The sequence below is a fragment of the Vulpes lagopus genome, chromosome 11, assembly GCF_018345385.1.
Source record: "Vulpes lagopus strain Blue_001 chromosome 11, ASM1834538v1, whole genome shotgun sequence".
Taxonomy (NCBI): Eukaryota; Metazoa; Chordata; class Mammalia; order Carnivora; family Canidae; genus Vulpes; species Vulpes lagopus.
In genome coordinates, this window is record NC_054834.1 from 10,196,073 (window position 1) to 10,223,451 (window position 27,379).

General features: G+C 43.5%; 1 protein-coding gene across 2 annotated transcripts in view; it reads right to left on the reverse strand.

Annotated features, from left to right (window-relative positions):
* The window catches only part of POU6F2 (POU class 6 homeobox 2), a 474,961-nt gene that overhangs the window by 27,693 nt on the left and 419,889 nt on the right, over positions 1-27,379 (reverse strand). For both annotated transcript variants that reach the window (XM_041722284.1, XM_041722285.1), the window contains one exon: positions 24,990-25,127. In XM_041722284.1, the coding sequence (XP_041578218.1) occupies positions 24,990-25,127 (138 nt within the window). The remainder of the gene's footprint in view (positions 1-24,989; positions 25,128-27,379) is intronic.

The window sequence follows — 27,379 nt, forward strand, 5'->3', positions numbered from 1 at the left end:
ATTGGAATGACAACTGAGGATGAAAATTTTGAAAATGTGCATTATGAACAGCATGTTTGAAACTGGGTCTTAGGGGTTAGAAGTTCAGGGTTTTGGTGGCAGGTGGCAGAGAAGGTTTCTGTTTGCATCTAGTAGCTTCTGGCTTCAGTGAAAGGATCGTGTGGAGTATTGCAAGAGGGACCCGGCTGGCCCCAGTCACTGTGCTAAGAAGGAAGGGAGCATGGGCAGGGTAGTAAATGTTCAGGGTGTCTATGAGACCGGGAGACACAGATCACATTCATATGTTGCTAGAGGCCAATTTAATCAGTACAAATGAAAATATGATATATGTTTTCCAAAGTTTTGGATTCTTCTCGGGAAGTCACAAAGCTGACAGCTAGATGCTTTCCCCTCCATACAGAACAGGATGGGCAAGCAGTTCTGCTCTTTGAGTCACTTTCCAGGGTCCCCTCCCAGATGTGAACTGTGGTAACGTGGCCTAGGGGCCACTAAGACATAGTAATAATACTGTCTCGGAGAGTGCTTTTATGTATATGGTTTCATTTCATCCCACATTCTTACATCCACCATGAATTGGGCATTAGTCCACTCCCTAGAGGTGGACAAGACAATGGAGCCTCAGCTGTCACTTGATGGGGGCGTTGGTAAGTGACAGAGCTGGAGTCCGAGTCTGCTGAGCCCCAGGTGGTTGCTCTTCCATTCTGTGATCTGGTTCCCACCACATGGAGGACATTGAGAGAGGACACTGCATCCCTGCAATTTCCCTCCCAACAACAAGCTGCTTGTGGTCTGAGTTTATAGATGATTCTGTCTTCCGCCCCCCACAGTACTCCAAACAGGGCTCTGAACAGATGTTCTCAACCCATCTTTTGAACGAATGGTTTCTAGACTCAGTTCACCAAGATCCCAGATGCAACCAGGACCGCAGAAGAATCACAAGACCACACCATTCAGGGACAGAGATCAGGACGGAGAGGGTGCCCCCTTGCCCACCTGACCGTCACTTCCACCACAAAAGTCCCTGTGGGATGGCACTAATGGAGGAGCTGTGTGAACGCTCAGAACGGGTGGCAGTTGTCGGGGGGATGCCCATGGAGTTCAAGTAATTGCTTCGAGAGTGGTCAGCAGGCCCTCAGGGAGTCCGGAGCTCTGCGGTCTCACTGAGCAAGCCCACAGGATCCGTCCCACAGCCTCAGCAGGGCCAGCAAGGTCAAGAGGAGTCCACATCAATAGATCAGAGCACATAAGTACTTGATTGATGATGAGTGGTCTTGCATGAAGCAGCTCGGGATTCAAAGGCTGTTCCTCTGACCCCAAGGGCAGTGTGGAGAGGCCTGGGGAGCCGGCTCCTTGTCCCGTGTCTACGCTGACCAGTCCTCTCTGGCCTCCCCATGTCTTAGGCCTGAGAAGCCCACTCCATGGATGGGCCTGAGTTGAAAGCCTATAGAAACTGGATTCGTTTGGGTGGCAGGGTGGTGGGTTCTATTTTAGGCAGAATGTCAGTGTGTTTCAGAGCCAGTGTGAGTAAGTAACCCGGGAGAAGGCTTCAGAGTGAGGCACAGCACCTGACAGCTACGAGCACGCTGTGATGCTGGGAGGCATTCGGCTCCGAGAAGATTGACACGAGTCTGTGAGTCTGTGCGTGCCTCACGGTAATGAGATGCTTTGCCTGCTTTCCTGGTGGAAAGAAGAAAGGTGAATGCAAACGACTCGCCAGCCTTTCCCGTAAGTGGATCCTTGCTCCCAACACTGTGCTTGACATTACTAAAACATGGTGCCACTTACGTCTCCTCCCCACCGGCTTCTCTCTTCTTCCGTGGGTCCCAGCATCACTTGCTGAGGGTAGGACGGCACTAGTGTTGGAGCCAGAGGCATCCAGAATTTCATGAGTGGAAGGACCCTGTAGTAAGGAGGGTTTGCCCACCAGCTATGGGGTGGGGTGGGGTCTGACAGTTCGAAGGTCTAGAAGCTTCTGTGAAGCTATGCATTTCTCATTTTTGTTCCCCTTGCAGGCGAGTTGGGACAACTATCCGGACACATCAAGAACTTGGCAGCGCCCTACGGGGTTTGTTCTAACATCCTACAGTGTACTACAGCATGCTGGTTTTCATGTGCTCCCGTTCGTCGAGGGTACAGATGATCACACACTGTGTTGTCTAAAAATTCCCAGATGTGCCTATTTTTCTTAGGTTGGCCACGACTCCTTTCAGGACCTCCACAGATCTCACCAGAATGCTCCTTGGATCCTGACGCCAGAGAGAGCTCAACGTGGAAGCCAGGGACGCCCAGGCAGCTGTGGTGTGAGGCTCTTGGCACTGGTGTAAAGTTCGCAGTTTTACTTGCAGAAATTGTATTTTAATTTAGATGACTTTTGATATTAATCTACACATGTTCTCAGGAAATTAAAACTGAGGTTTGATGTTAGGAGACCTCTGACTTGAGGGCAAAGAGAGACAGGATGCTCCGGAGACTTCTGTAACCCTAAGACTAGCCTTTGGAGTTTAAGTTTGTGACTCCCAGAGCTAAGGATTTGCTGCTACGAGAGTATGGATGGAAAGATGTGTTGCTGAGCGAACAAGGCCAGGAGGCTATGATGCTTGACCAAGGCATTAACTCCACAAGAGAACTTCCGGCTGTCCTAAGATGCCAAGGACTCTGGCAGAGCAGCCTCGTGCCTATAGACTCTTCTCTGTTTAACCTGCAAAGGAGAAGGCCAAAAAGATGCACCTGGGGGCAGAGGAAGGGGCAACAAGGCAGGTACATCGCTTGCAAAGATTCTAACAATTCACCAGAGAAGTGATATTACCAAACAAGTGGCAAGGACTATCCGATAAGAATCTCCATATCCATGTGATGGGTGCTCAAAGACATACTGGGAATGAATGAGTGATACCAGAGAAAGATGAGGGTGGCTAGAAAGACTTGAGTGAAGAAATGAGGGCACAGCAGAGTCTTGAAGGTTGGGTGGGATTCTGCAGGGCAGAGAAACCATGCCAAGCAAGAGGTTAGCTGGATATGAGAAACATGGGGGATGGTGCATTGACTAGTTTTCAAGCAACAGTAGAGCAGGGACAGGTTAGCATGGAAGGTGTCAAATTCCACCTGGGCAAAGGGATTCGATGACGGCTTTTGAGGGTATGGGGAGGAGCGCCCAAATGGAGCTATTTCTGGGGTGAAGACGAAGGTGTACATAGAATAGACTGAAGTGGTGAGAGACTCCAGACAGGAGATCAGTGGCCAGGATGCTACTGTGGTTTGTCCAAGTGTGAAGCAAAATGCCTCCATGAATCCTTGACAGAGGGGTTGCTGGATTCATTGACTTCCACTTCAATTCAAAAAGCACAACCTACTCTATGGCTGGGTTGCAACATTAGAAATTTTTGAGTCAAAAAAAAAAAAAAAGAAATTTTTGAGTCAAGTTATTGCCCCATCAATCCCACAGCAAAGAGCTCGGGCATCCTTTGCAATGATCCTCAATGTCTTTGCCGCGGCTCCAGCAGCAATGACTCATCTGATGAATGCTTTAACCAGGCCGAGGTCCTTACCGGTATTGTAATGATGACTTCCAACCTAAAAGAGTTCTGGCCTCTCTGACAGAGGACTTACTTGGTTGTTGCCGCTCGTGTTCTCCTGCCTTTTTCTGTAGAGAACTGAAGAGCATAAAACACAACTGAAAATAAAGTCCGCGTTGCAAGGGCAAAGGAAAAATATCGTTAAAATGACGACCGGTGTTCATTAGCACATGGATCCCTGTTCCCATAAAAATTTGGGTGGCTTACACCTAAAAGCAACCGTCGTCAGTTCAGCAGCTATTAGGACTCTAGCCATCACAAAAATCATCTTGGGACTGTAGCAAACCTCAACAATGCAGGGTCACCAGGTTATCATTCAGCGCCCTTATGGACTTTGCACCAGTTGAGGTGCTCAGTAGGGATGAATTAGGACTCATGAAGGATTAACGTGCCCTGAATTTATTCACTGCCCACAGTTGGTGTCATCAGCAGCAGCTGATGCTGGCATCACAGAAGCCCAGGGCATCCAGAGAAGTCCTCTGATGGGCCACATGTCGTAATTGTCTCTGACATGCTGTTAAACTCTGCCACGGAGAATGTGTTTGCAGATGTCAAGTTGACAAGCAATTTTGTTGCACATATCTTTAAGAAAAGGAAATCCGGCAAAGCTGTAAATCGGCGGCTTTCTCAGCATCTTCAATCCATCAGCAGAGACAATTCTTTGCCAAATATTTGTGTAACCTCAGCACTTTTTTGGTCAAGAGGCTTTTGTTAACACTAGCATTGAACAAAGAGCGCTGGGGAGCCAGAGAACTGGTGGTGTGAGCAATCCCTAGGCTGGAAACAGCCCATCACCTTCCCCTTCCTTTCTGCCAACAGCCATTCTCTCTCTTTCTCCAAGGCAGGATTTTGTCTTCTTTCTATAACACATTCGTGATCTCACCATGCTCCGGGTGTAAGGTTAAACCCATTTAGAATTATTTGGGCAGCTCTGGATGGGATGTTCGTTCCAGGAAAGGCGGGAGAATACAATTACTCCCCAAAGAAAATTTATTTTTCCACGATGCAATCGTGCCTTCTCGCGTGTAGCTCTGTCCAAGATGGGGAAAAAGAGAAGTGTGGATGTTGAGAGGGGCTTTAGCAGAGGATCTGAACCAGAGAAGAGTAAAGCATGAAGATGAGCAGATGAAGGAGCTCAATAGAGGGAGACACTCAACCAAGGATGCTTGGGTTTCATCTTGCTGGCGATGTCAAACAGTTGGCCCTGGCGTCCCCAAACTCTGGAGGTTCCAGGGTTCAGAAAAAATACAGCACCCCAAGTGATTAACAATGTCTGGCTTGGGTATGGGCAGAGGGAATGGCAATGCCTGAAGGTGGCATCACTGCAGCTCAGGAGATGAGACAAATTATCTTAGGCCATCTGCAAGAAATGGATGACTTTTTGAGCAACTGTGAGAAAGAATTTCTTATGGGTGTTACGGGTGCTGAGAGGTGCTCCACCCCTGGGAATATCTACCTACCCAATGTTTCCCACTGTCATTTGGAATTAGAATCCCTGCTGGCTGCTCTACCATTGATTTTCAACTTTGGAAACACACTCACAGACAGTAAAGAATTAGAGGTGCCAGGATCTTTACAATGTCACTTTTGGTCACATTATGAGAAGGTTAATTTGCATGAAATCTGGTCTTTGTGAAGACAGCAAAGAACATCAGTAAAAACAATCCTCTTTTCTAAAATCTTCTTCTTTTTTTTTCTAAAATCTTCTTAAGAGTCATTAAAGATAATTTTCCTTAATAGAATTTAAGATATGTGTATAGAGGAATAAAACTCTCCATGGCCAGGTTCAAGCCCAGGCTTTGCCACTAACCGGTGGAAGATTGTTAGATAATTACTTCATGTCCTAGGACCGCAGGATGTTCATCTGTAAAATGGGAATAGTGACGTCCACTTCAAAAGGATACTGTAAGGACGGGATAAGATAATGTGCACAAAGTGCCGAACACTGCTTTACCAACCAAAATGGGATTCAATGAATGTTCGTTTATAACTTAATTTTGCTCACATGCCTATGTGGTAACTCCTGCCACTTGTGCTAAGTTGTAAAAGCTCCCTTGTATTTTTTCTGAAAATTATGATTTCACCATGAAAACAGTTTAGCTCGAGCAACAGAAAACAGAAGTTTACCATGAAAAATAATGAAATCCTCCTTGTCTTATGGATGCTAAGTTGGAGGTTTCCATAGAAGCACCCAGATTCAGTAGATGTTGCATTCCAAGGGAGGGACTAGACTGTGATGCTGAAGACCAGTTAGGCATTTCCAGAACCCAGAGGGGCAGACACAGAAGAATTTTAAAATTCTGTGTGTCTTCCTCACTCCCAAGGATGGGGCACGGGGAGTTCCTCTTCACCTCTAGGTTAATGACAGTGGTTGAACAAATATTTTCCCCTCAAATTTGGGGAACATATCCCTAAGGAATCTAAAGGTCACATGCTATGGCTTTTGAGCTGAGAGGGAAGAGAGAAAAAGACAGAAGAGCAAAGAAGAGAAAGGAGAGGGACGAGAGAGGGCAGTACTGCATTAGCTCTTGCTACACTCCCCCTGAGAGAAGGTGAAGATGGATGAGTGTTTCCCTGGACTCATTGTCATCAGTCTGAGCCATATAAAATCATGTCCCGGAGGACCCCTGAGGGAGTGGGCCCTGGGACAGCATCACAGAGAGAGCCTTGAAGGGTGGACCTGGAGAAAACCAATCCCTGGGAGGGGAGTGGGCAGCTGGAAGAAAACACACTGCCTGTAGCTCTATGCCCTGGGAAGGTCCCAGCTGGGCCTCAGACGACCTGGCTTGAGGCATCTGCTGGCCCAGAGGGTAGGGCATCTCTTAGCAGTTCAACAGAGGGCCATTTTTGTGTGCCCCTCTGTCCTCTCCCCACCTTGGCCTGGCTTGTCAGGAACAGAGTCAGCAAGCTGAAGAAAGGAGAATCAAGGAAAGACAAAAGGACCAGACTACTCTTTCCCAGTAGCAGAAGCAGCAGCAGCAGCAGGACCAGGGAGGAGGCCCAGCTGGGGACGCTGCTGGCGGCCATGGGAAATATAAGTTGGGTTCCAAGTTTTGATTATGATCTGGGAACGGGGCACCTTGTTGGCAACTTAAGGTCACTGGAGAAGACTGTGTTTCCCTGAGTGCCTGAGAGAAGTCATGGGGCAAGAGCCTAAGCTCAGATCCAAGGGGAGGTGATGGCAGGGGACAGTGAGAGGCTCTGAGGATCATACCCTGCTGACTTGGTGACTTCTGTCCTCTTTTCCCACTTTATGGGAAGGGGGTTGGAGATAATTGTCAATTATGTGACCAAGAGATTTGAGTTTGTCATTCTCCCCTGGTGTCCTACCCCTCCTGACTATCTCATCACTACTTTTGTGAGGAGCAAGTGTGAGTAGAAGACACCATCTTTTTCTGTTTTCCTTTGAATGTTAGCATTTTGGGCCCTTAGGTCAGTGGTTTTGTATGAATTAAACATGGCTTAATCATGAATATTAGCAAGTATTTTCTAAGCTATTCCTATCTGTAATTTTCAAAACATATAAAGTTAGAGACTGCCTTTACCTTAATCATTAAGGCTAATAATACTAAAAAAAGAGTATCTGTGGGTCACGAGACTTTATTCACTAAGAACACTTGCAAAGTAAAGGAGAAATGAAGGCAAGAAGGAGACTTGGAAGAGAAGAGAGGATTTGACGAATTACTGGAGGGAGGATTTAAAACTGTGAGCACAAAATATACCTTCCCATAGACTATGAACTTGGCTTAGTTCTGAGAGCTGGTGGCTGCTATTTCTCACATTGATTGTTGAAATGTCAGCTGGTAAACTACTGAACTCCACATCTGGAACTAATGATGTACTATATGTTGGCTAATTGAGTTTAAATTTAAAAAAAAAAAGTCAGCTGACTTCAACACGATACTATGGCAACGCCTTCATTGCTGAAATACTACTAAAGCTCTTGAAAAGCTGAAAGTGGCACCAGGAAAAGCCAAGTGCCCACCAAAGGAGAACGCAGTGACAATACCTAAGGGAAGGTCAGAAGATTCGGGAGGAATCTGACGTGGTCATTTGGCAGTTATCTTAGCAAGACTGTTCTCATCAGCAACAGCAGTATTTAAAAGGCATGATAAAGACGTGCATATGGGTCTTCATTTCCTATCTGATCTTTAATTAGATATAATTAATGAGTACAAGACTACCCCCAACCTCCCAAACACACTCTCGAACACAGTCTTTTATTTGTTTAATTGTTGAGAAAGAAGAAATCTAATGTATGTGCGTTTGTTTTTCAATTCCAAATCATGAGGCAGGGGGAAGAGGATCCCACTTGACTTTCATGATCTAAGGGTAAGTCATGTCAATTCTATAGGGGTTTTATAGGAATGGTTTGCTTATAGAGCATGGCCTGAACTCTGGTTCTGTGGCCCATTAGCAGCAAACACTGTGGAAGAGACTTCCCATCTCAGGGAACTGACAGGTCTCCCCGGTAAGAGTCAACTCAATTGATACAGTGATCATTCTTATTGGACCTGAATCTTTTTTGAGTCCTTTGGCAAAATGAAGTTAGCAGCTGTGGCCACGGTCTGAACTGTTGACAGTTCCTATTATAATAACACTACAACTTGAATCTGGCACACTCGACACTCTGCATGTGGGTGTTTCTGGTTTTGTTTTTTAATTTTTAATTTTAAGATGCATCGTAATATCTGTTCTTAGTATTTTACTATAAATATGAGATTTTTCTATTCTCCCTTTTATTTGGGTTCCCACTCAAGCTTTAGGAAACATTGACAGAGTAAAAGTTTTGCTCCAGAGTATCCTCAAAAGATTAAATTAAATGTACACAAGATGAACCGGCATTGAGATAAGAATTAAGTGGGGAATCGTTGTAATTGCCTGCATGGCTTATTTGTGGAGTGACCAGTGGGGACAGATCAGTGTCAAAAAAGGACACGAATCCTTTTTTGAACACAATATAGGCATCTGCCATCAACATATGTTTTGAAATTGCATCTGCATTATGAATTTGTACTACTGAAAAGCATATTGGTAAGCTCTGGATTAATTGTTTATTTCTCTATGGTGCTATTTTGCTTCTACCACTCTGCTTTTACTTAACTAGAAGGTGGGATGAGGAAGACAGAAGAGGGGAGAGTCAATTTTGCAAAATATCAGCTCAAAGTTTGACTGGGCATGATGTGGAATCCAAAGTTGACTGGCTTCATCTGCGACTGGACAGAAACACCCAGTGATACAGAGAAGGTTCTCCCAGCTAAGCTCAAATAAACAAGATTCTCAGCACTAGATGCAATTTTCTTTGGGCAAGGGAAATGGAATTTGGAGAGATTCTTTTGGAAATGGGTGGAGAAATTTCCACTTTGTTCCGAGTCCATCTTCCCCTTGGAAATCTATCGCTTATGGTTAGTGACTGGTTTGTTTGGTTGGTTGATTGCTTATACAAATACTGATACTCACATATTAAAAGTATTTTTATATGAAGAGATAATACAGGCATATTGCCAACATTTTCATTGTCCGAAAGAGTGGAGGATTGAGGTAACTGTAGATGATTCTAGCAAAGGAACAAAAATGTCTTCAATCTCATCTGGAAAAGCCAGATAATCTGAACATCTCTGCTTTATTATATATGGCTTCAAAATTAAGAGTGTTAAAAAAAAACCCAAAACAACAAAAAAACCCAAAATTAAGAGTGTTGTTTTATTCATGCATTTGCCTCATGCACAAATGAATCCCCTACATATTCACTCACTCACTCACTCACTCACTCACTCACTCACTCACTCATTCACTCAGCAAATCCTTTCAGGGACCTGCTCTGTGCCCAGCACTGGGCCATACCACCTGCTCTAATCCCTACTATAGAAGATGGGGAAATCATCACCCAGCCATCTGAATTCATGAAAATCCTTTCTTTTGGATTAACAAGAGCATTCTGTAAATCTTGCCACCTATGGCTCTAGCAACTGGCCATTGAAGAAGAAAGCCTAAGGTTTCCAGTAGGCGGGATGGTCAAGATAGAGCAATTACATAACGCTAAAGCGCTTGCCTGCTCTTGACTAGTCCTGCAGGCTTTTTTCTCCTTCTGGAAAACTGCTGCACTTGTCAGTGGCTTGAGGTGATCTCCTGCAGTCCCTCCTTTTTGAGGACTGTTTGCATGCTCACATGCGTCACCGAACAACTGAATTCACCCTTCATTGAAATAAGTTCTTATTTTCTCCTGAAAAGTAGCAGGTTTTTTGGTTTAACTTTTGAAGAAGGCCATTAGATAGGTGCCAGGCACTGATCTACATTTTGGGAGTCTGAGAAATTTCTCATGACCCTAAATTTTGTTTTAAAACCACTTTGATTGGGCGCCCAGGTGGCTCAGTGGGTTAAACATCTGCCTTCAGCTCAGATCATGATCCTGAGGCTTGGGATTGAGTCTCAAGTCAGGCTCCCTGTTCAGTGGGGAGTCTGCTTCTCCCTTGGCCCACCTTCCGATCTTGCTCTCTCTCTCTTTCAAATAAATAAATAAAAATCTTTTAAAAATAATCAAATCAAATCACTTTGATTGTAAAAAAAAAAAAAAAAAAAGAGGAAGCTGGTTATGATGCCTGCAGAAGTCCAGTGTCAATCAGGTAGCCATCAGGGGGGTAGGTAGAGGTAGGTCCAATGGGACTTCTGGTCCCTAAGAAGATTAATGGAAACTGCTGGTTTCCCACTGGAAGCTAGGAAGGCCAGGCATGCAGTGTGGAACACCCTTCAGTTTGTGCAGAATGATGTTCCTCCTCAGCAACCACGCCACTGTCCTAAGACCTCTGTCATCTTGATCTCACTACCAGGACCTGTATGAATTCATTTTGTGGCAAACAAGGTCTCAGTTCCACTGTTCTCTCACAAAGCTCCCCCACTTCATCTATGAATGTATTGTAACTTTCCTATATAGAATATGAATTGGAATTTAAAGAATGCATATTTCGGCCCATGGTTAATTTGTAGCAAGGACATATTCCTTCAAGCCACAGTGGCCTGGGTTTCAATGTGTGGCTCCTCACTTGATTTTCAATGGTAGGGAATGAAAATGTTTCTGAATATGATCTAATGCTCAAATTTCTGATTCTTTGCAAAGACTTTACATTTTCGTTTCAGTAATTGTTATATTTGTTCAGTAGGATGTTCCACGTACCTGATAGCAGAGACAAATTTTTAAGGATGAACTAGCAATATTCGTTATTCATCATCCTTCCCGTTCTCCCCAATGACTACAAATTAAACTCTGAGTACTATTTATTTTCTTTACAGCTACTAACACTGTGGAATTCCGAAAACATTATTTTTCCCTTCCAAAGAGGATCATAACTGTAGTGAAGCCATCATTTTGCAGAAAGACCAACTTTGTAAGATTTTATATGGCTTTGCCTAAGACTTTAAGTTTTAATACCAGCAAAAAAATACCTAGAATGTGGGGAAGTATTTCTGCTTCTGCCTGCTGATGCCAGATTAAGTGACTAAATCAGATTAATGTTATTTATTGCTTGGGAGAACACCTTTTCGTTTGACTCAGCCTTGGCCCTTAGAAGCTTTAGTAAACATCCCTAAATGAAGCCCTGGAACTATGAACTGTATATTTTATATTTCTTCCCAGATGGGAGGGGGGGAAAAAAAAGCAATTGCAATGAGAGCAAAAAACCCTCCCAAATCGGAGACCAGTGATCTCCAATATTCTAGGTTTTTTGGAGCAATGGGAACCGGTGAAGGAAACGTTTGGCAATTGCTCAAGAAAAGTGCTGCGCATATTTAGCATTACCTAGTGCTATGAGGGCATCCAGCCTGCAAAGCTGAATTTAAATTAATATAAACAACAAAATAAGCATCCAAAAAAAAGAAAAGTGGGCAATGAAACCACTCCAAGCATGATTAAAGATGCATCTATTTATCACCACCCAGTTTCATGAGTCCAAGATGATTCATATGCTTTTTGTCAGGAGAATATCCATTGTTGTGGCAAAATTAAATGTATTTTGATACTTGCTTGCCATATTTATCTATTTGTTCAATCAGAAAAAAGTTGCCCTCATCACTCCAACATATATTACTTTTTCAATTTCCTCTGAGTAATGTTTTTATAATGTTCTTTAGGGTGAGACCACGGAGTTTCTCATTTCTCACAACAAAGACCATAACTCATTAGAATTATGCTGATGAGGTTTTCTCATAAAATTGCATCCTCATTTTCAGAGGTGACCAATCTGCACCCTTGCCCCTAACCATCGGGCAGGTGTGGATGGATATGATTGAAAAGGGCCACCACACTCTTCACTATTGTGGTTTCTTATAGTTTTGTGCTTCCTATTTTAAGTGCCCCTCAGTGTGTGTGTGTGTGTGTGTGTGTGTGTGTGTGTGTGTGTGTGCATATTCTGGTACTTCAAAGGCGGTCCTGAAAAAGTGTAATTTATCATGATAAATAAACCACCACTCTATTTCTCAACTGTCCCGTTCTAGGCTCAATAATTTACAACTTATGCCACCATACAACTTATGGTATGAATTTTGGAATTTTAATTCCAAAAGCTACTTTTGACATACAGCCTTATGAGGAGTATGTTTCACATATTCTGCGTGCCAGATGAAATCACCACCTACAGGTTTACTGAAGGTGGATGGAGATGTTTTTTATTCTAGAGCATCAAGGAAACCAGCAGTAGTTAAATGAACCTAGCAGGTGATACTCCTGTATTTTGATGAAATAAAGTGCAATATTTTCTTAAAAGAAAAAAGTGGATGCTACGTGTCCAGCAGCCACGTAGTCATGTTATAGAGGCAAGTTACACGTCACCTAGCCTTCTGTTGCTGATACTCTAGAGAAAACAAGTCAGCTTAACCTGTTGCTAGCAGTGTGGACAGCGGATTCAAAATCATCAGCCTGGCCGTCCACATGCTGGAGTGACCATGGGGTCCCAAGACCCACGTGGTCAAGAGAACAAGATGGGAGGGGCGGGGCTTGCTGGCTGCACACTAAGTGCAGGGGCAGTGGCAAGCATTTAACATCCTTTATTACTTTCACTCCTTGCAGCAACCCTGAAACGTCAGAAGTTGAAAAAATTGAAGAAAGTGAGGTAAACCAACAAAGCCATTTTCATCAGGTACAGTCATGCTGGATGCTTAAAAGCATCTCCCCATAAAACTTCATTCCGTTAAACAGACTCTACTCTAGATCAGTCACCTTACGTGGATTAAAATATCTATGGGTAAGGGGCCCGTGATATTTATGGAAAGGCTGCCTTATTGGCAGGCACGGTATCAGGCACTCGTTCCCAGGGTGCTGAAAGCAGTTTCACTCAGAAGAAAGCCAAGCTTTGAAGCAGCCAGAGCTGCCCTCGAATCCAGAGTCTTCCTGTGTAGCCCTGAGAAGCTGGTTAACCCATGTTTGCCCAGCTGTCACTTAGAGATAAGAAAGCCAAGCTTTGAAGCAGCCAGAGCTGCCCTCGAATCCAGAGTCTTCCTGTGTAGCCCTGAGAAGCTGGTTAACCCATGTTTGCCCAGCTGTCACTTAGAGATACTAGGGCAAGATCAATGTAAGAATGAAATTAAATGATGAATTTATGTAAAATACTTATCGAATAGCTATTAGCTTATATGAAATGCTCTATTCATTCACTCCACAGATTTCATTATGATGTTTATGCTTCCTGTGGGCCAGGTGTCATCCTAGCCGCTTGGGATACATCGATGAATAAGACAAAAAGTTTAAAATTATTATCGGAGCACAGCGCTTAAGAGCGATCTCTGATAGCAGATAAAACTGAGTTTGGATCCTGCCCATTTGGAGCTGGGTGATCTTGGAAGTTTGTTAATCTGTAAAATAGGGATACCCCTATTGTTCCATGGTTGTGGGAAAGGTGAAATGAAATAATAGAATATATTGAATGTTACGCACTCTTTGGTATGTATAAAGCGCTTAGTAGATGGCAGGAATTTATGAATTTTATTATTGTTAATACTAAGCCCTCTAACAACCCTGAGAGGAAGCTACTATTATCCCTGGAGCTGAGCTAGACGAGCTGCCTTGCCTGGGGTCCCAGAGCTGCTTGGGGACAGTGTCTACCTTGAAAGCCTGTGCTCTTTCCCATGCATGCCTTCCATATGAGCATGTGGACGTGTCCACCTCTGTAACTCTGAGAGACCAGGTTATTGTGAATATCTATTGATAAGCATCAGAGCTTGGGAGGGCGTCATGTGTCTTCTTTGTGTATTGGGGTGGTGCTTGATGGATGCCATTCACTTCTAAGTATAAAGCTGTATCACATCTTGACTTTGCTGTCATCCTGAATGCTCCATCTTATGACATCTTTTCAGGATCTACTTGTATTGTTATTTTTACAAGATGGAAAAGCTTGGTTGATGAGATGATTTAACAATTTGGAGCAATGTTCTATGCTAACATATCAAATTCAAGTGGATCGTGCAAAGGCCTACCTCCATACGTTTGAACTCGAACCTGGCTCCTCCCTCTGTTCTGAGTTGTGACTTTTCCGTTCCTACCTATTTTCTAATCTACTCTCATTTCACTCTTATTGGCCTGTGAGTTGAGGACATGCTGTTCACGTCTTTAAGAAGAATGTATCGTGTCAACAACTCACCAGCCACCAAGAAAGTTGGGTCCAGTGAACATTTATTTGGAGGTCGAGTTGCATCTCACATGTGAATTTGATGTATCCCCTCTTTAGTAATGTTCTGCTTAACCGTAAAAATGGTTCACTGAAAAAACTGGTGTTGCTCTAGGGAGGCTAGATTCAGTACTTCCTCTCCTTCTTCGCCCTCAGACTCTAATCAAGTTTAATTTTCACTCTCTAGTTGGGAAAACAGAGACATAAATAGCTTCCGCTTCCATCCTTGACTTTTTACTAAAATCTAATTACTGAAAAGAGAGTCATGATCCACAGCCCAGTGTACGGTCTTTCTGATACAGGATTTGGTTAAGATTATTTATTAAATAAATAACATACTTCCTCAATTATAAGACTCCCATATATTTTTTAAATTTTTAATACTTGTGAAATCAGGTTGCCCTAATAATTGATGTATCTGTTTAATGTGGTAGTATTTTCTTCCATTCTGAAAAAAGCTGTTTTTAAATTGATGGTATAACTTAGTATCAGTAGTTTCTTAGACTCATAACACAGTATTAGATCTCTTTTTCTTTGGAAGGGCTTACTTCCTTAGAGGGTCAGCTTCCAAAGGGAAGGATATAGAAATATATGGTGCCTTGCCACTCTGGGAACTTCTTCATTTCCAAAATCATTTTGTTGTGTGATACTACAAAAAACCCAAGATTCGCTGGGATCGAGTTTGCTATGTAACTCTGAAAGGCTCACTTCGGTGAACGCCCATATGAAACACATACCATGCACTCTTCCTGCCTGGCTCGGATGCTTGGTGACCTACAATCCCCTGGACCCTGATGCCTTGAGGATGATTTTCCCAGGAAAGATAAAGTGGAGACTTGAGGTCATCTTTTTTCAAGATTATCTCACTGCTTTAGAGACTTTCCTGAACTCCTTCTTCAGTTCCTTTGATCAGCAAAAATAATGATGGTGAAAATATTGATTAAAGTAACATATTTATTTGGCAAGCTTCTAATAGTTTTCAAGTGTGTGTGTGTTTATATATTTTTTCAAGGTTGATCGGGCAAGAATTATGGTTCCCATTTGCAGATGGGGCAAGGATGTTTCCGGAGTTAGTGACCTAACAGAACATCCTGGAAATGAACCTAGGTCTTTAACCCCAAGAAAGTGAGGGTGGTATGGGATGAAGCATGTGGAGTTTGGGCTCAGATCTCGGTTCCACCAGTTCCTAAAGGTGTCATCCCCAAAGTCTGCTCCTCTGTACAGCTGGCATAATCAAACTAGGGTCAAGTCTTCTGGCAGGATCACGGATGATACCAGCCCCATGGTGATGGCTCAGTGCCTGGGAGCATAATTAGGTTATATAATTATAATTAATAAAATACTATATAATTATAATTAATTCCATTATTCTCTTCTAGAAATCACTTAGCCTGAAGGAATGTTCAACTAAAACTTAGTAGTGCTCTTCTAAGAACTAACACGGTTTTAGAACGTGGCACATGAAATGAGCTCCATGAGCACTGGATAGTGATAGTATTTAGTCGTCAGAGTGCACCAACTGCGAACCCTGCTAGTCAAAGATGTGAGAAGTCAGACTCGTTCTGAGGGAACTATGAACAGTGCCTTGTAAATATGACCTGTTTAGAATTAAAGCTGTTTATTAGGCTACTTCATCAGTTAATCAGCCCCTCTCCTATTTACCTAGAAAGGATGTGCCCAGTCTCCATTCAGGAGCCTACACAAGAACACATTTCCTTATTCCCAGGAAAATGAAATACTCATAGATGAAGAATTAAAAAGAAAAGAAAAAAGAAAAGAAAAGCAGTGGCTAGATGAAAAAAAAAAAAAAAGCAACAACACTACAATCCAAAATTCTGCTTTACATAAGAGAGACCTTAGTTTTCTCTGGCTCAATCTACAAGACAAATCCCCTAAAACGAGATTAAAAAAAAAAATTGCGTATTTCTGGCCAACTCCTTTAACTGCGCATGACAGGTTGTACCGAAGAGTGGAGGGAGGAAGAAGGATCTCAGAGGGTGCTTTATTTCTGGTTCAAGCTGGCCAGCCCTTTGGGCGGCTGGCATTCAGGGGATTAGCCCTCTCGTTTTAGAAGTGGGGGATGAAAAAATAAAAAAAATTAAAAAATTAAAAACTAAAAAAAGAATTAAAAATTAAAGTTAAAAATTAAAGTTAAAAAAATTAAAAATTAAAAAAAAGACTGGGTGACAGGCACTGAGGTGGGCACTTGAACGGATGAGCACTGGCTGTTATTCTATATGCTGGCAAATTGAACACCAATAAAAATAAATTTATTTAAAGAACTTTTTAGAAATTAAAAATTAAAAAAAAGATTTGGGGGGAGGCCCGGAGGAGCCCCGGGGGCGGGGCTTGGTGGGGCGGGGCTAAGAGGGGGCGTGGCTTGGTGAGGAGGGGCGTGGCTAGGAGGGGCTGGGGCGGGGCTTGACGAGGAGGGGCGTGGCTTAGCGAGGAGGGGCGTGGCTTGGCTAAAAGGAGGGCGTGGCTTGGCTAGGAGGGACGGGGCTGGGCGGGGCGAGGCGGGGGCGTGGCTTGGCTAGGAGGGGCGGGGCTAGGAGGGGCCGACAGGTGCAGGCTGAGCACCCACCCGCTTCTGCCGCGCGCCCTCTGGCCCGAGCCCCGGGCGTCCCTCGGGTCACCGCGGAAATCCGCGTCCCGCGAAATCCCTGCGGTGCGCAGGGCCCGGCCGGGTCGTCCCCTCCCCCCGCCCGGGTCGGTGGTTCGGGCCCCGACGCTCCCCGCGCTCGCGCTCCCGGGGGCCGGGAGGGGCTGCTCCTCCGCGCGGACCGGAACCCGGCGCCGGCCCTGCCGCGCTCGACTCCCCGAGATGCGGGCGGAGCAGGAGGCCGGGGCGAGCGGGTCCGGGAGTCCAGCCCCCCACCCCCCCCCGCCCCCCCCCGCCCAGGATGGAGCTCACCCCCTCCCAACCCTGGTTCGCGCACCGCCCCGGGCTGGGGGTGGGGGCTCGTTCGTGGCCAAGGCGCACACTTAGGGAAACGGGGCTTTAATGCAATGGCCTGTCCTGAAATGAGGAAATAAAGCTCTCAATCGGGCTCAGAGGGGGAATTTGGTATGTTAGTGGAAAGATTGAGGTTGTTTATTGTTGTTATTGTTTCATCTTTATTACTCAGATGAAGCCAGGGTAAAATTTTTATAATGTTACTAACCCCATGAACATTTATTTCCCAGTCTCTAGAAAGAGCTGATTTAAAAAGTGTTTTAGAAATGCGGTTAAGGGGCGCCTGGTGGCTCAGTCGGTTGAGCCTCCGACTCTGTGGAGGCTCAGATCAGGGCCTCAGGGTCCTGACCTGGAGCCTCCTGTGTGGCCTGCCCTGGTGTGCAGCCTGCTTGGGATTCTCTCTCTCTCTCCCTCTGCCTTTCTTTGCCGCCCCCCCCTCCCTCCAAGCCTTGCATGCACGTGGGTGCTCCGTCTTAAAAAATGCGATTAACAGAATGCTTATTTGATATGTATTCTACTGCACGTGATCGAATTTTTACACCTTTTTAAACACTTGCCATAATGATATTTGCAAATGAGAAAATAAAATCTTTTGTCAGACTGTTTTGAGTTTTGGTTTAGCAAACATGGCCAAAACCACAACCTAAATAGATTGTTCTATTCGTATTTGGGGAAAAACAGATACCAACTCTGAATTTTTAGGACCTTACTCTGAATTTTCAGTAAAACATGTTTAATTCTTAGTTATGCAAAAGATCTAAACAATATGCTCTGTTTTTTGTATTAAAAGTGGCAGCTTTTTAAAAAGATACCATCTTTTTTTAAAAAAAGATTTTATTTATTTATTCATGAGAGACACAGAGAGACAGAGAGAGAGGGGCAGAGATACAGGCAGAGGGAGAAGCAGGCTCCCTGCAGGGAGCCTGACATGGGACTCGATTCCCGGGTCTCCAGGATCACGCCCTGGGCTGAAGGCAGCAGCTAAACCACTGGCCACCCAGGCTGCCCAAAAGATAACACTTTTTAGTAAAGATGCAAAATTTGCATGACAGGAATTACCAACGTTGTCATAGTATCACCTTGGGGGAGGGGGCAAGAGGAGAAGGTGTCAAGGCCTCAGTTGTATCAGTCATATTTTATTTCTTTTAAAATAAGCAAGACAACTGAAGCTTATAAGGAAAAATGTTAACATCTTAACATTTATGTCACTGTTACATTAACGTGGTTGAACAAGGATCCTTTTGTATTTTTTGTAAAATATTTTATTATTTTTATTATTTATCAACATTTATTATATTATCAATATTACATAAATATTATTACTTTATCTTTGGTGAAATATTATTACTATTTTATTAGTATTATTTTATTAGGCGTGGAGCCCAATGTAGGGCTTGAATTCAAGACCGTGAGACCAAGACCTGAGCTGAAATCAAGAGTTGGATGCTTAACTGACTGTACCACCCAGCTGTCCCTGTAAAAAATTTTTTTTACACATTTCATGTGTTTCATTATAAAAAATAAAACAAGAGGTGCCTGGGTGCCTCAGTGGGTTAAGCATCAGCCTTGGGCTCAGGGTCTTGGGATTGAGCTCTGAGTTGGGCTCCCTGCTGAGTGGGGAAGCCTGCTTCTCTCCTCCTCCTGCCCCTTCCCCACCCTGTGCTTGCTCACTCTCTCTCTCTCTCTTAAATAAATAAATAAATAAATAAATAAATAAATAAATAAATAAAATCTTTAGCAAAATAAAAGTGTATATGTGAAATTCCCTAAATTCCTGATCAACTGACTTCAGCTGGATGTGTTTAAAGCACCTTACTTGCTCTGGTCTCATTGTCAGAGTTACACACTACCTCCTTTGCACAGGGTTTGAAATTAGTTTTACAAATGTGGGCAGCTATGGCTTTATTTGTTCTCCTATGCAGAGCTAATAAAACTCACAGAGAGGTTCAATGGATGCTTACTGAAAAAATGAATTATATCTCAATTCTTTGGCTGAGATTTGCATTTATTATAACTTCACTTTCGTCTATCTTGTAGTGACTTTCTCTAAAAGATTCTCATCTTTTTATTTAAATTAGGTGTTGAATTACTTTAGCAACCCGTAGTTCAGGGTCAATTATTGGCTTTTCATTCTAAAAAGAAGAGCTATAACATGAATTTATTGATAAATTAATACAATGTATTAAATACTTATGACCACAGGCCCTGTGCTGAGCACATTTCTGCTACAATTATCTTTAAAGGCTCCACAAAGTATGTGAGATGTCTTATCATTCCCATCTTTACTGATGAGGAACAGGGGTCCAGAAAAGTTCTGTAGCTTATCCAAGGCCACACAGCTAGAAATGTGTTCCAATCAGACCTGTTTCCTTCAAAGTCCAGACTCTTAGCTGCTCTTCCAGAGATGTTATTTAGCTTTTGATTGTTATAATTCAGAGGAATGTTCGAATGTGAGCATCATGCTTCTTCAGTGCTAAGACACGTATGTTTCTCACATTTGAAAGTTGTGAGAATATGATGCTCTTCTAGTTGCTGTGTACAGATGTGGGGCTGGTGATGATCCTGTCTTGGCAACTGCCCTTCTGCAGCCCAGGGCTGCTGAATAGAGGCGACTCACCATCCATGGTTTTGCATAGTCAAGGGTGTACTTTCTAAGCTATGATGCGTAGGCTACTATGAGTATGAGCAGATTGCTTTTCTTTGATTGTGGCCTGTGGTCCTTTCAGAAGGCAGCTCCTGCCTACTGCAAATCCTTTTGTCTTGCCAAAGCAGCTCTGCTCAGCTACTGTTTATTCATACAATGCTGTGTGTATTCTTAAGTAATGAATTGAATGGGTAAGTCCTTTTAATTTTTCTCCTATTTATTTAATTTTTATTTTTAAAAGATTTTAATTTATTTATTCATAAGAGACATGGAGAGAGAGGCAGAGACACAGAATGAGGAGAAGCAGGGAACGGGACTTGATCCCAGACCCCGGGATCACGACCTGAGCCAAAGGCAGATGCTCAACCACTGAGCCACTCACGTGCCCCCCTCCTTTTTTATACATTAAAAAAAGTAATGTGGTTTAGTTGATTTTTTTTTTTTTACTTGACTGGCTCTTTAAGGATGGGAAGGACTTTGGCTTGACTTGTTGCCACTTAAGAAAATGTCACAGCGGTTGAGAACTAATTTCATCAGGAAACATTCTGAGCTTCAGTTAAAATGTAAAATGCTTTCCTTCGCCCCAGGATAAAATGAAATTTCATTTGCTTTTACTTTTCTGCAATAATGCCAATAAGGAGATATTGCCAGGGGCGATAGGGAAGCCAGTTCTATAGCTGAACAAATCGATGGGAAATCTACTTGCCAAATCCTGAGCATACCCACTGAACAAGCGTTAAGAACACACACACACACACACACACACACACACACACACCCCTACTGCATTATCCAGGGTAAGGATAAGATTTCCCTAAATTAACTTAATGTTCTGCTGCTAGGGTTCTCAAAATCTCAAACTCCTCACACACACAGTGGGTTTGTGTGTGCAGTGTGAACTGAAAACACACAGCCTCTTAATAACAGCATATACTGAGTGTTAGCATTATTGCACAATGACTATGTGTCTAACTATGCACTAAACTCTTTAATCCTAGAAGCCGGTTCCCTTTCTATCCTCATTTTTCTTTTTTTTCTTTTTAAGGTTCTTTAATTATTTGAGAGAGAGAGAGATTGAGAAAGAGAGAGCACGAATGGAGGCAAGGGCAGAGGGAGAAGCAGATTCGCCGCTGAGCAGGGAGCCCAACACGGGGCTGGATCCTAGGAACCCGGGATCATGACCTGAGCCGAAGTCAGACACTTAACCAACTGAGCCCCCAGGCGCCCTTTACTCCTTTTTTCAGATGAGGAAATTAAGGCACAAGGGAGGTAAATCAATTGCCTGAGGTCTCACAGCTGATGAACTGCTGCCTGATTCCAGAGCCCATTCTTTTTGCTTGTATGCTGTACTGCCTCTTGCTATCTATCCAAATCAAAGATAGGTTTCCAGAAAATGCTAAACAGAACTCTAAACGATGATGATGATGATGATGATGATGATGATGATGATGATGATTCTGCAGCCACTTATTATTACTGAGTCTTTAACTGTATACTTAAGCACTATGGTAGCCTTTTTATACATTTTACCTCACTTAATCTTCATAATCTAGGGACTTGGATTTTATTGTCCTCACTTCATAGCAAAACTGAAGCTCAGAGAGCTCAAGTAATTTGTTTAAGGTCACAGAACTAGTTAGTTATTGGCTGACTTGGGATTCAAACAGGTCTATAGCTAGTGCTCATTCCCTTGTCTGGCTTCCACACTCATACATGTTCCTGGTTTGGTAAGCAAAGGGAACTAGAATGTTGTTCTCAGCACTGTGATAGTCGTTATAAATCACATGATAATGAATTACCAATAGGAAACTTGCTACCTTCCATGTCAGAGTGAAGTTGGGTATGTCATCACTTTAAAACATTTGAACATGGGTAAGACATGTGCGTTGCAACTTTAGAATATAGCATTTCCATTAAAATTAATCACTCTTTGGAATAGTGTTTGACTTTCGAATTAACTGCAAATGAATGGCAGAGTCAGAAAGGTAAAATAATGACTGAACTGGTTAGGAAACAAAAAGAAGAGAAAAACGAAAGTCCTTAAATACATGGAGATTTCTCATCCCTTTACATTTCCAAGACAAGGAAGCAAAACTCCAAGTCCCAGAGGGGTGGGCTTTCTTCCTGTTGAGATTGGGGCAGGTCTCCCTCCCTGTATGGGGTGGGCATCCGCCCTGCTGTGTAGGAAGACCTAGAAACACTTGCCCTGAGACCATGAGCCACTGGCCCCAGGGTCTTCTCACAGAGGTTGCCTTTGACTTTGAGGATGAGGCTCTGGTTTAGAAAGGTTAAGTCATTCATTGCCCCAAGGTCTGAAATTAGAAACATGGAGAGCTTGAACCCTATCCTAGGCAGGTCTGTATTGTCAGGGCTCTTTACTGGGTAATCCCAACTTGGTTTCCAAGTAGGAGAGAGAGGGAGGGGAGCAGAGAGAGAGAGAGACAGAGAGAGAGAGAGAGAGAATCTTAGCAGTGGGGAGCAAGAATCAGGGCACCCCCACTGGTACCTCCTTTACAGCCCCACCTCCCAAAGTATCAGTGAGGTAAACGTGCTTTTTCAAACCCAGGTTTAGATTTTTAATGTTATTACTTCTGGGCAGACTTTCAAATGTAAAAAAATAGTTGATGTCAAGAACTCAAATGAAAGAATCTATAAATATATTAAGAGTTTTCTCTTTGTACCTTTTCTGGGAAAGCTCTGTGGAGATTTTTTAAGGAATTGAAAACGGGCTAGATAAAGTAATTCTAGTTTACACGGTTTTTTGAGCAAGGCTAATTATATTAACCTGATTCCAATGTAGTCTTATTTTTTTGGTACAGCATTAATACAAGCAAAAGGAACACATACACATACACACACACAACACACAGCACACACACACACTAAATAATTTCTGCCCTTCTTTGGTGTAATTTGGCCACTTTATAAGTTTCACCAAAGGATCTTTGTGTCAAGAGGTGCAGAGCATGCACTTTTTTTCTGGGAAGATGATTGTGTTTATATTATAACACACGAGCACATACAGTGCTACAGGAATATGGCCAATTCATCTGTTTTGGAAATGTGAGCGCCTTGGTCTTCTCTGGCACTAGGAGGGCATGATGCCATTGGATATGTTTCTAAAACTCTCAGACAAGACCTCATGAGTGGGCAATAGCGATTCCTCTGTGATGTAATTCTTTTTTCACTCGAGGAGGTTTGTGCACCATCGAATCAATACCATAGCACATTTTCTAAAACAAAAGAATTTGAAAAAAAAATCGACTCTTATTCTATATATGCGGAGTGCCAACGAAGCTTTTCACCTGGAGCTCATTTTCCTGTGGGTACTACGCATGGGCCAGGAGAGCTGGCCCTGGGATTGGACCCAGCAGAGGCCAAACAGAGCAAAAAGGCTGCAACTCTAGCCCCTGAGAAGGGGATGGATTTGTAACTGGCAAAATGACCGACCATTAAATCACTGGAAGAATAAACTGCTAATAATTCCTTCTCATCAATAAAGCATTTTCTCCATCACAAATTCTCAAGCGGTGGGGCAGAGTGGTACATTTTACTGGGATGCTGGAACAGAAAAATCAGAGGGAAATACACATGGGTGGTAGATAAGCTTTTTATCTTGAACTCTTCAAATTTACATCTCAAGGGCCAGCCGCCTGGCAGGAACGAATCGGGGTGTTCTATTTAGGGCATAACTCTAGGAAGCAGCTTCCAGGACCGACCTGATCTGAGTATGAGTTATAGATATTATAGCCAACTTTTCCTCCACGCCAAAACCCCGTCCCTCCAGAAATCTTAATAGGCTTTTGAGAGCCTCCATTTAGAGCCGGCTGCATAAAATGATCCTTTGATGAAAAGGGATTGGAACAAGGGTTAAAGCCGACATTGAAAGGTGACTGTGGAGGGCACGGTGTTCATACAACCGTCCTTTAATATGTGTGGTGTGCACCTGTGATAAGATGATTCATTACCTGGGGCTGCTCTTTGACAAGCTCCATCGTTCAGCCCTCGGGGTTCTGACGGGACAATCCTGCACCCGCCCAGGAAATATAACAAGGTCAGCTTTTTTTTTCCCTGAGACGTAGATTGAGATGGTTTAGCTTATAATGCATCTCTGTTTACTCTTTATGTAAAATAAAAACAGGGTTCAAGGCGTCGCAATGCCTGTTCTCCACGGAGCAGGCCAAGCAGGGATGCGGGAACTCACTGCTGAGTAAGGAGGTCTGGGAGGAAAAATCCTGGAGAAGCTGCAAGCTCCGTGTGCCTCGTGTTCCATCCTCAGCAATGGCCACATTGGAGGTCAAGGTGCCCTGGCCCTGAGGGGCTGTGTCAAGCCTTCGAGTGGAGGGTACTTCTGATTCCCTCGGGTTTTAATGCCGCTTTGCTTTTCACGCAGCTTTTCGCTTTCCTGGGGTCTTAAGGGGGGAGGCCCCCTCATCTGAAGCTCGGTCAGCATCCTGGGGACCTCAGGACCAGCATCCTCGTCACGACGAGGGCACAGGAGTGGTGTAAGGGAGCGGGCATGCTGCCCATGACATGAGGAAGGCTTGCGGGCCCCCCCACAGGCTGAAGTAAACCTGCAGGTGTACAAGAACTGGCCGGGCTTCCAGAAGAATCTGCAAGAGGCCCTCACCCCTTCCCTGGGCTGCTCTTACAAGACTACACTGGTCCCTCCCATCACATCCCCACCCACTCAGAAATGGGCTTGCTTAGGGCTGCTTTAGAAATCTTACAGCGATAAGGGAAGGAAGATGACCAGTTTCCCCCATGGTCCAAGTTTCAAAAGAATGAATAAATAAAATAGCAAAATGGAAATATTTATTTTTAAAATTTACCTTTAGAAAAAAAAAAAAAAGCAAGTAAGCAAACAAGCAAGCAAGCCCCGTCATGAAAAGTATTTCCTTCACTTAAGGTCAGAACACGAGCCATTGTACAGAAATGAAAACAAAATAAAACTTAGACCTTCCAGGAGAAGGGGAAAAAAAATCTTGCTTCTAAAATATAGAAACACCTCCCAACCCCTCTCCTATTCTTGACATTGCTAGTAAACATTATTTATTCGCCTTGAATGGATGCGGTTACATATCGCTGTCATGCAAAAGAAATTCATTTCCTTTCCGAGTTCAATCTGCCATAAAAATTCACTCTTGTTCCCATCTCCCACTCACCTGTCCTTGTGCATTAGTAACTAGTTGACCTGTGACCCCCTGAAGACTGGAGAGGGCATTGCCAAAGGCCTGTGAGCTTGCTACGGAGCCCATGGCTACTGCCGCTGCAGCCTGACTTGCTAGTGGATTATTAACCAGCTGCAAAGAGAGAAAAGATTAGGGTGAAACCACCAAGAGAGGCATCGGCACAGCACACGGATACACATTCACGTGGGGGAAGGGCCTTCTCCCTCCAAATGGCTCATGCAAAGGGCCCAGAACCCATGGGAGGGAGCCTGGCACACATGCCCTTGGAAGCTGTGGGCTCTTGGGATGGTTGGACCTGAGGCCGGGAAGAGAGAAGTCTCCCCCAACCCTGGGCTGCTTAGTGGAGCCCCAGGGGAGAGCGAGGTGGGTCCCGGGGGGTTCAGTGGGCCGGTAGGGTCTTGCCAGATGGACCAGTGATTTTGGAGAAGTCCCTGGATTTTGTCCTCCAGCCTAAATAAAACTCTGGGGAAATGTCTCTTTGACTTGAGGTGAGCGGACGGAATGGGGATTCAAATAGGTTGGGAGTAGGAGTAGAGGGGAGGACCAGATTTTAAGGATTTCTGCAAATGAATCCATCATTTTTATTTGTGAATTGAAGTTTCCTTTCGGGTGGTTGGATAAGGCAGATGCCTCGCCTCACTTTCTTCTCCAAGGAAGAAGAAAACCAAAGTTGGTAGAAATGGAAAGCTCCGGTCTCTGTGCTCTTAGAGGAGGAGTCTAGGGTTGGGACGTTTGGGGGGGGGTGGGGTATGGGCAGAGGGGGCCTCACACCGATCACGGCATTCAAGGCCAATGAGGAAGGTCCTTTGGTGAATGGCCAGGTGGACATCTCTCTGTTTGCTGTTTAATATGTGGCCTTCCCTCGGTCTCTTTCCTAGGACAAAAGTGAAATCGGGAGGAGAATTTGACTTGGGTAGAGGGAACCTACTCAAGGAGGAGGTTATAGCTGCCAAAACCTGTTTTTCCATGGAGACCAATTCAATATTCTTTATCCTGCCAATTTTCCACGCCACAGGTTTTCAGGCCTTCTGACCACGAGGCAGGAGAGTAGCTTGAACTAAAATCTGCATTTAGGTTAATGACTAGATATAAATTCAAGAAACATTTAAACTATTTTCACAGTATTGGTTTTGATACATGAATTTCATTTGTATTTATTCTAGGGTGTTATTTTTTCCCATATAGTTCCTCTCAAGTACAACGATTGTTGTGTATAATAATGCATTTTTCCATCACCAGTTCCCACATCCATGAAATTCCTGCATTTTAGCAAAAGCCTGCCAAGACTAAGACTTGGTGGGAAAAAAAAATTAATGCCAGAATGTCCCGGAAGCTTCTACTTTCTTACTTTCTCCATTCTCTTTTTCTTTTCCTCCTTCCCTCTTTCTTTCCCTCCAAATATATCTGATAGCTTCATTCCTTTGGAAATTTGCCTAGAGTTTTATAACATCTGATGAGGACAGGAATGCTAATTGTCAGAGGAAACACCAAAAGGGAGAGGAATTTAGTCCTTTTTTTTTTCATTAACGTGATATCCTTATCTCTTTGGCTTCTTTTTTCATCTACAACCAAATTTCACGTAACTAGTTCTACAGAAATCCCATTGACCCAGCATATTTTTTCTTAAGAAGTGAAAATCCATCTTGGACTCATGACTTTATGTGTCTTTTGCCTTTATCTCTCTCTCCTAAAAGACAGGAATGATTTTCCTTTTTTAAGGAGAAAAAAAAATTCTCATTCATCAGCCTCAAAGAAACCCTGTCTTATCCCAGATTACCACCATGGGATTTAAATTTCAGGTTGGCCCTGGTCTTGTTTTTTTATTTTTATAGTGTAGATGAAGCAAATAGTGGTGGATGGTCAGTGAAAACTCTCCCTGCTTTGTGGTTGAGCATCTTAGGTGAAAGAGTTTGTATTGTGTGCCTTTTTTTTCACTCTTGAAATGAGGAGATCTTTGGGAATACCTCCCCTAAACTGCCAGGACAGATGCTGCCTATCGGCACACCGTCTCAGCCCACGTGCCAGCTGCTGTGTTTACACTTCTTTTATGTAATACAAGTTAAAACCACAATGGAAACCCATCCCCCCACCCCAGGTTCACAGAGATCCCAAAATAAACTTCATAATCTCAAAGTAAATGAAATCGTGTACAGTTTGGTGCTAGTGTTGAATATGCAAAATTTGTCTACGAATTTTGGGTGAAAAAATTTAAATCAGCACGTGCAGAATGTTTTCTGAAAAAGATAGACAGTGATTCCCATTTAATGAAGTGAAAATATTTTCAGAAGTTGTAAGACATTTCCCTAACATCTAGGTCAATCAAAAGTTCAAATGGCTAATTACCGATTTACTCTGGATATAGT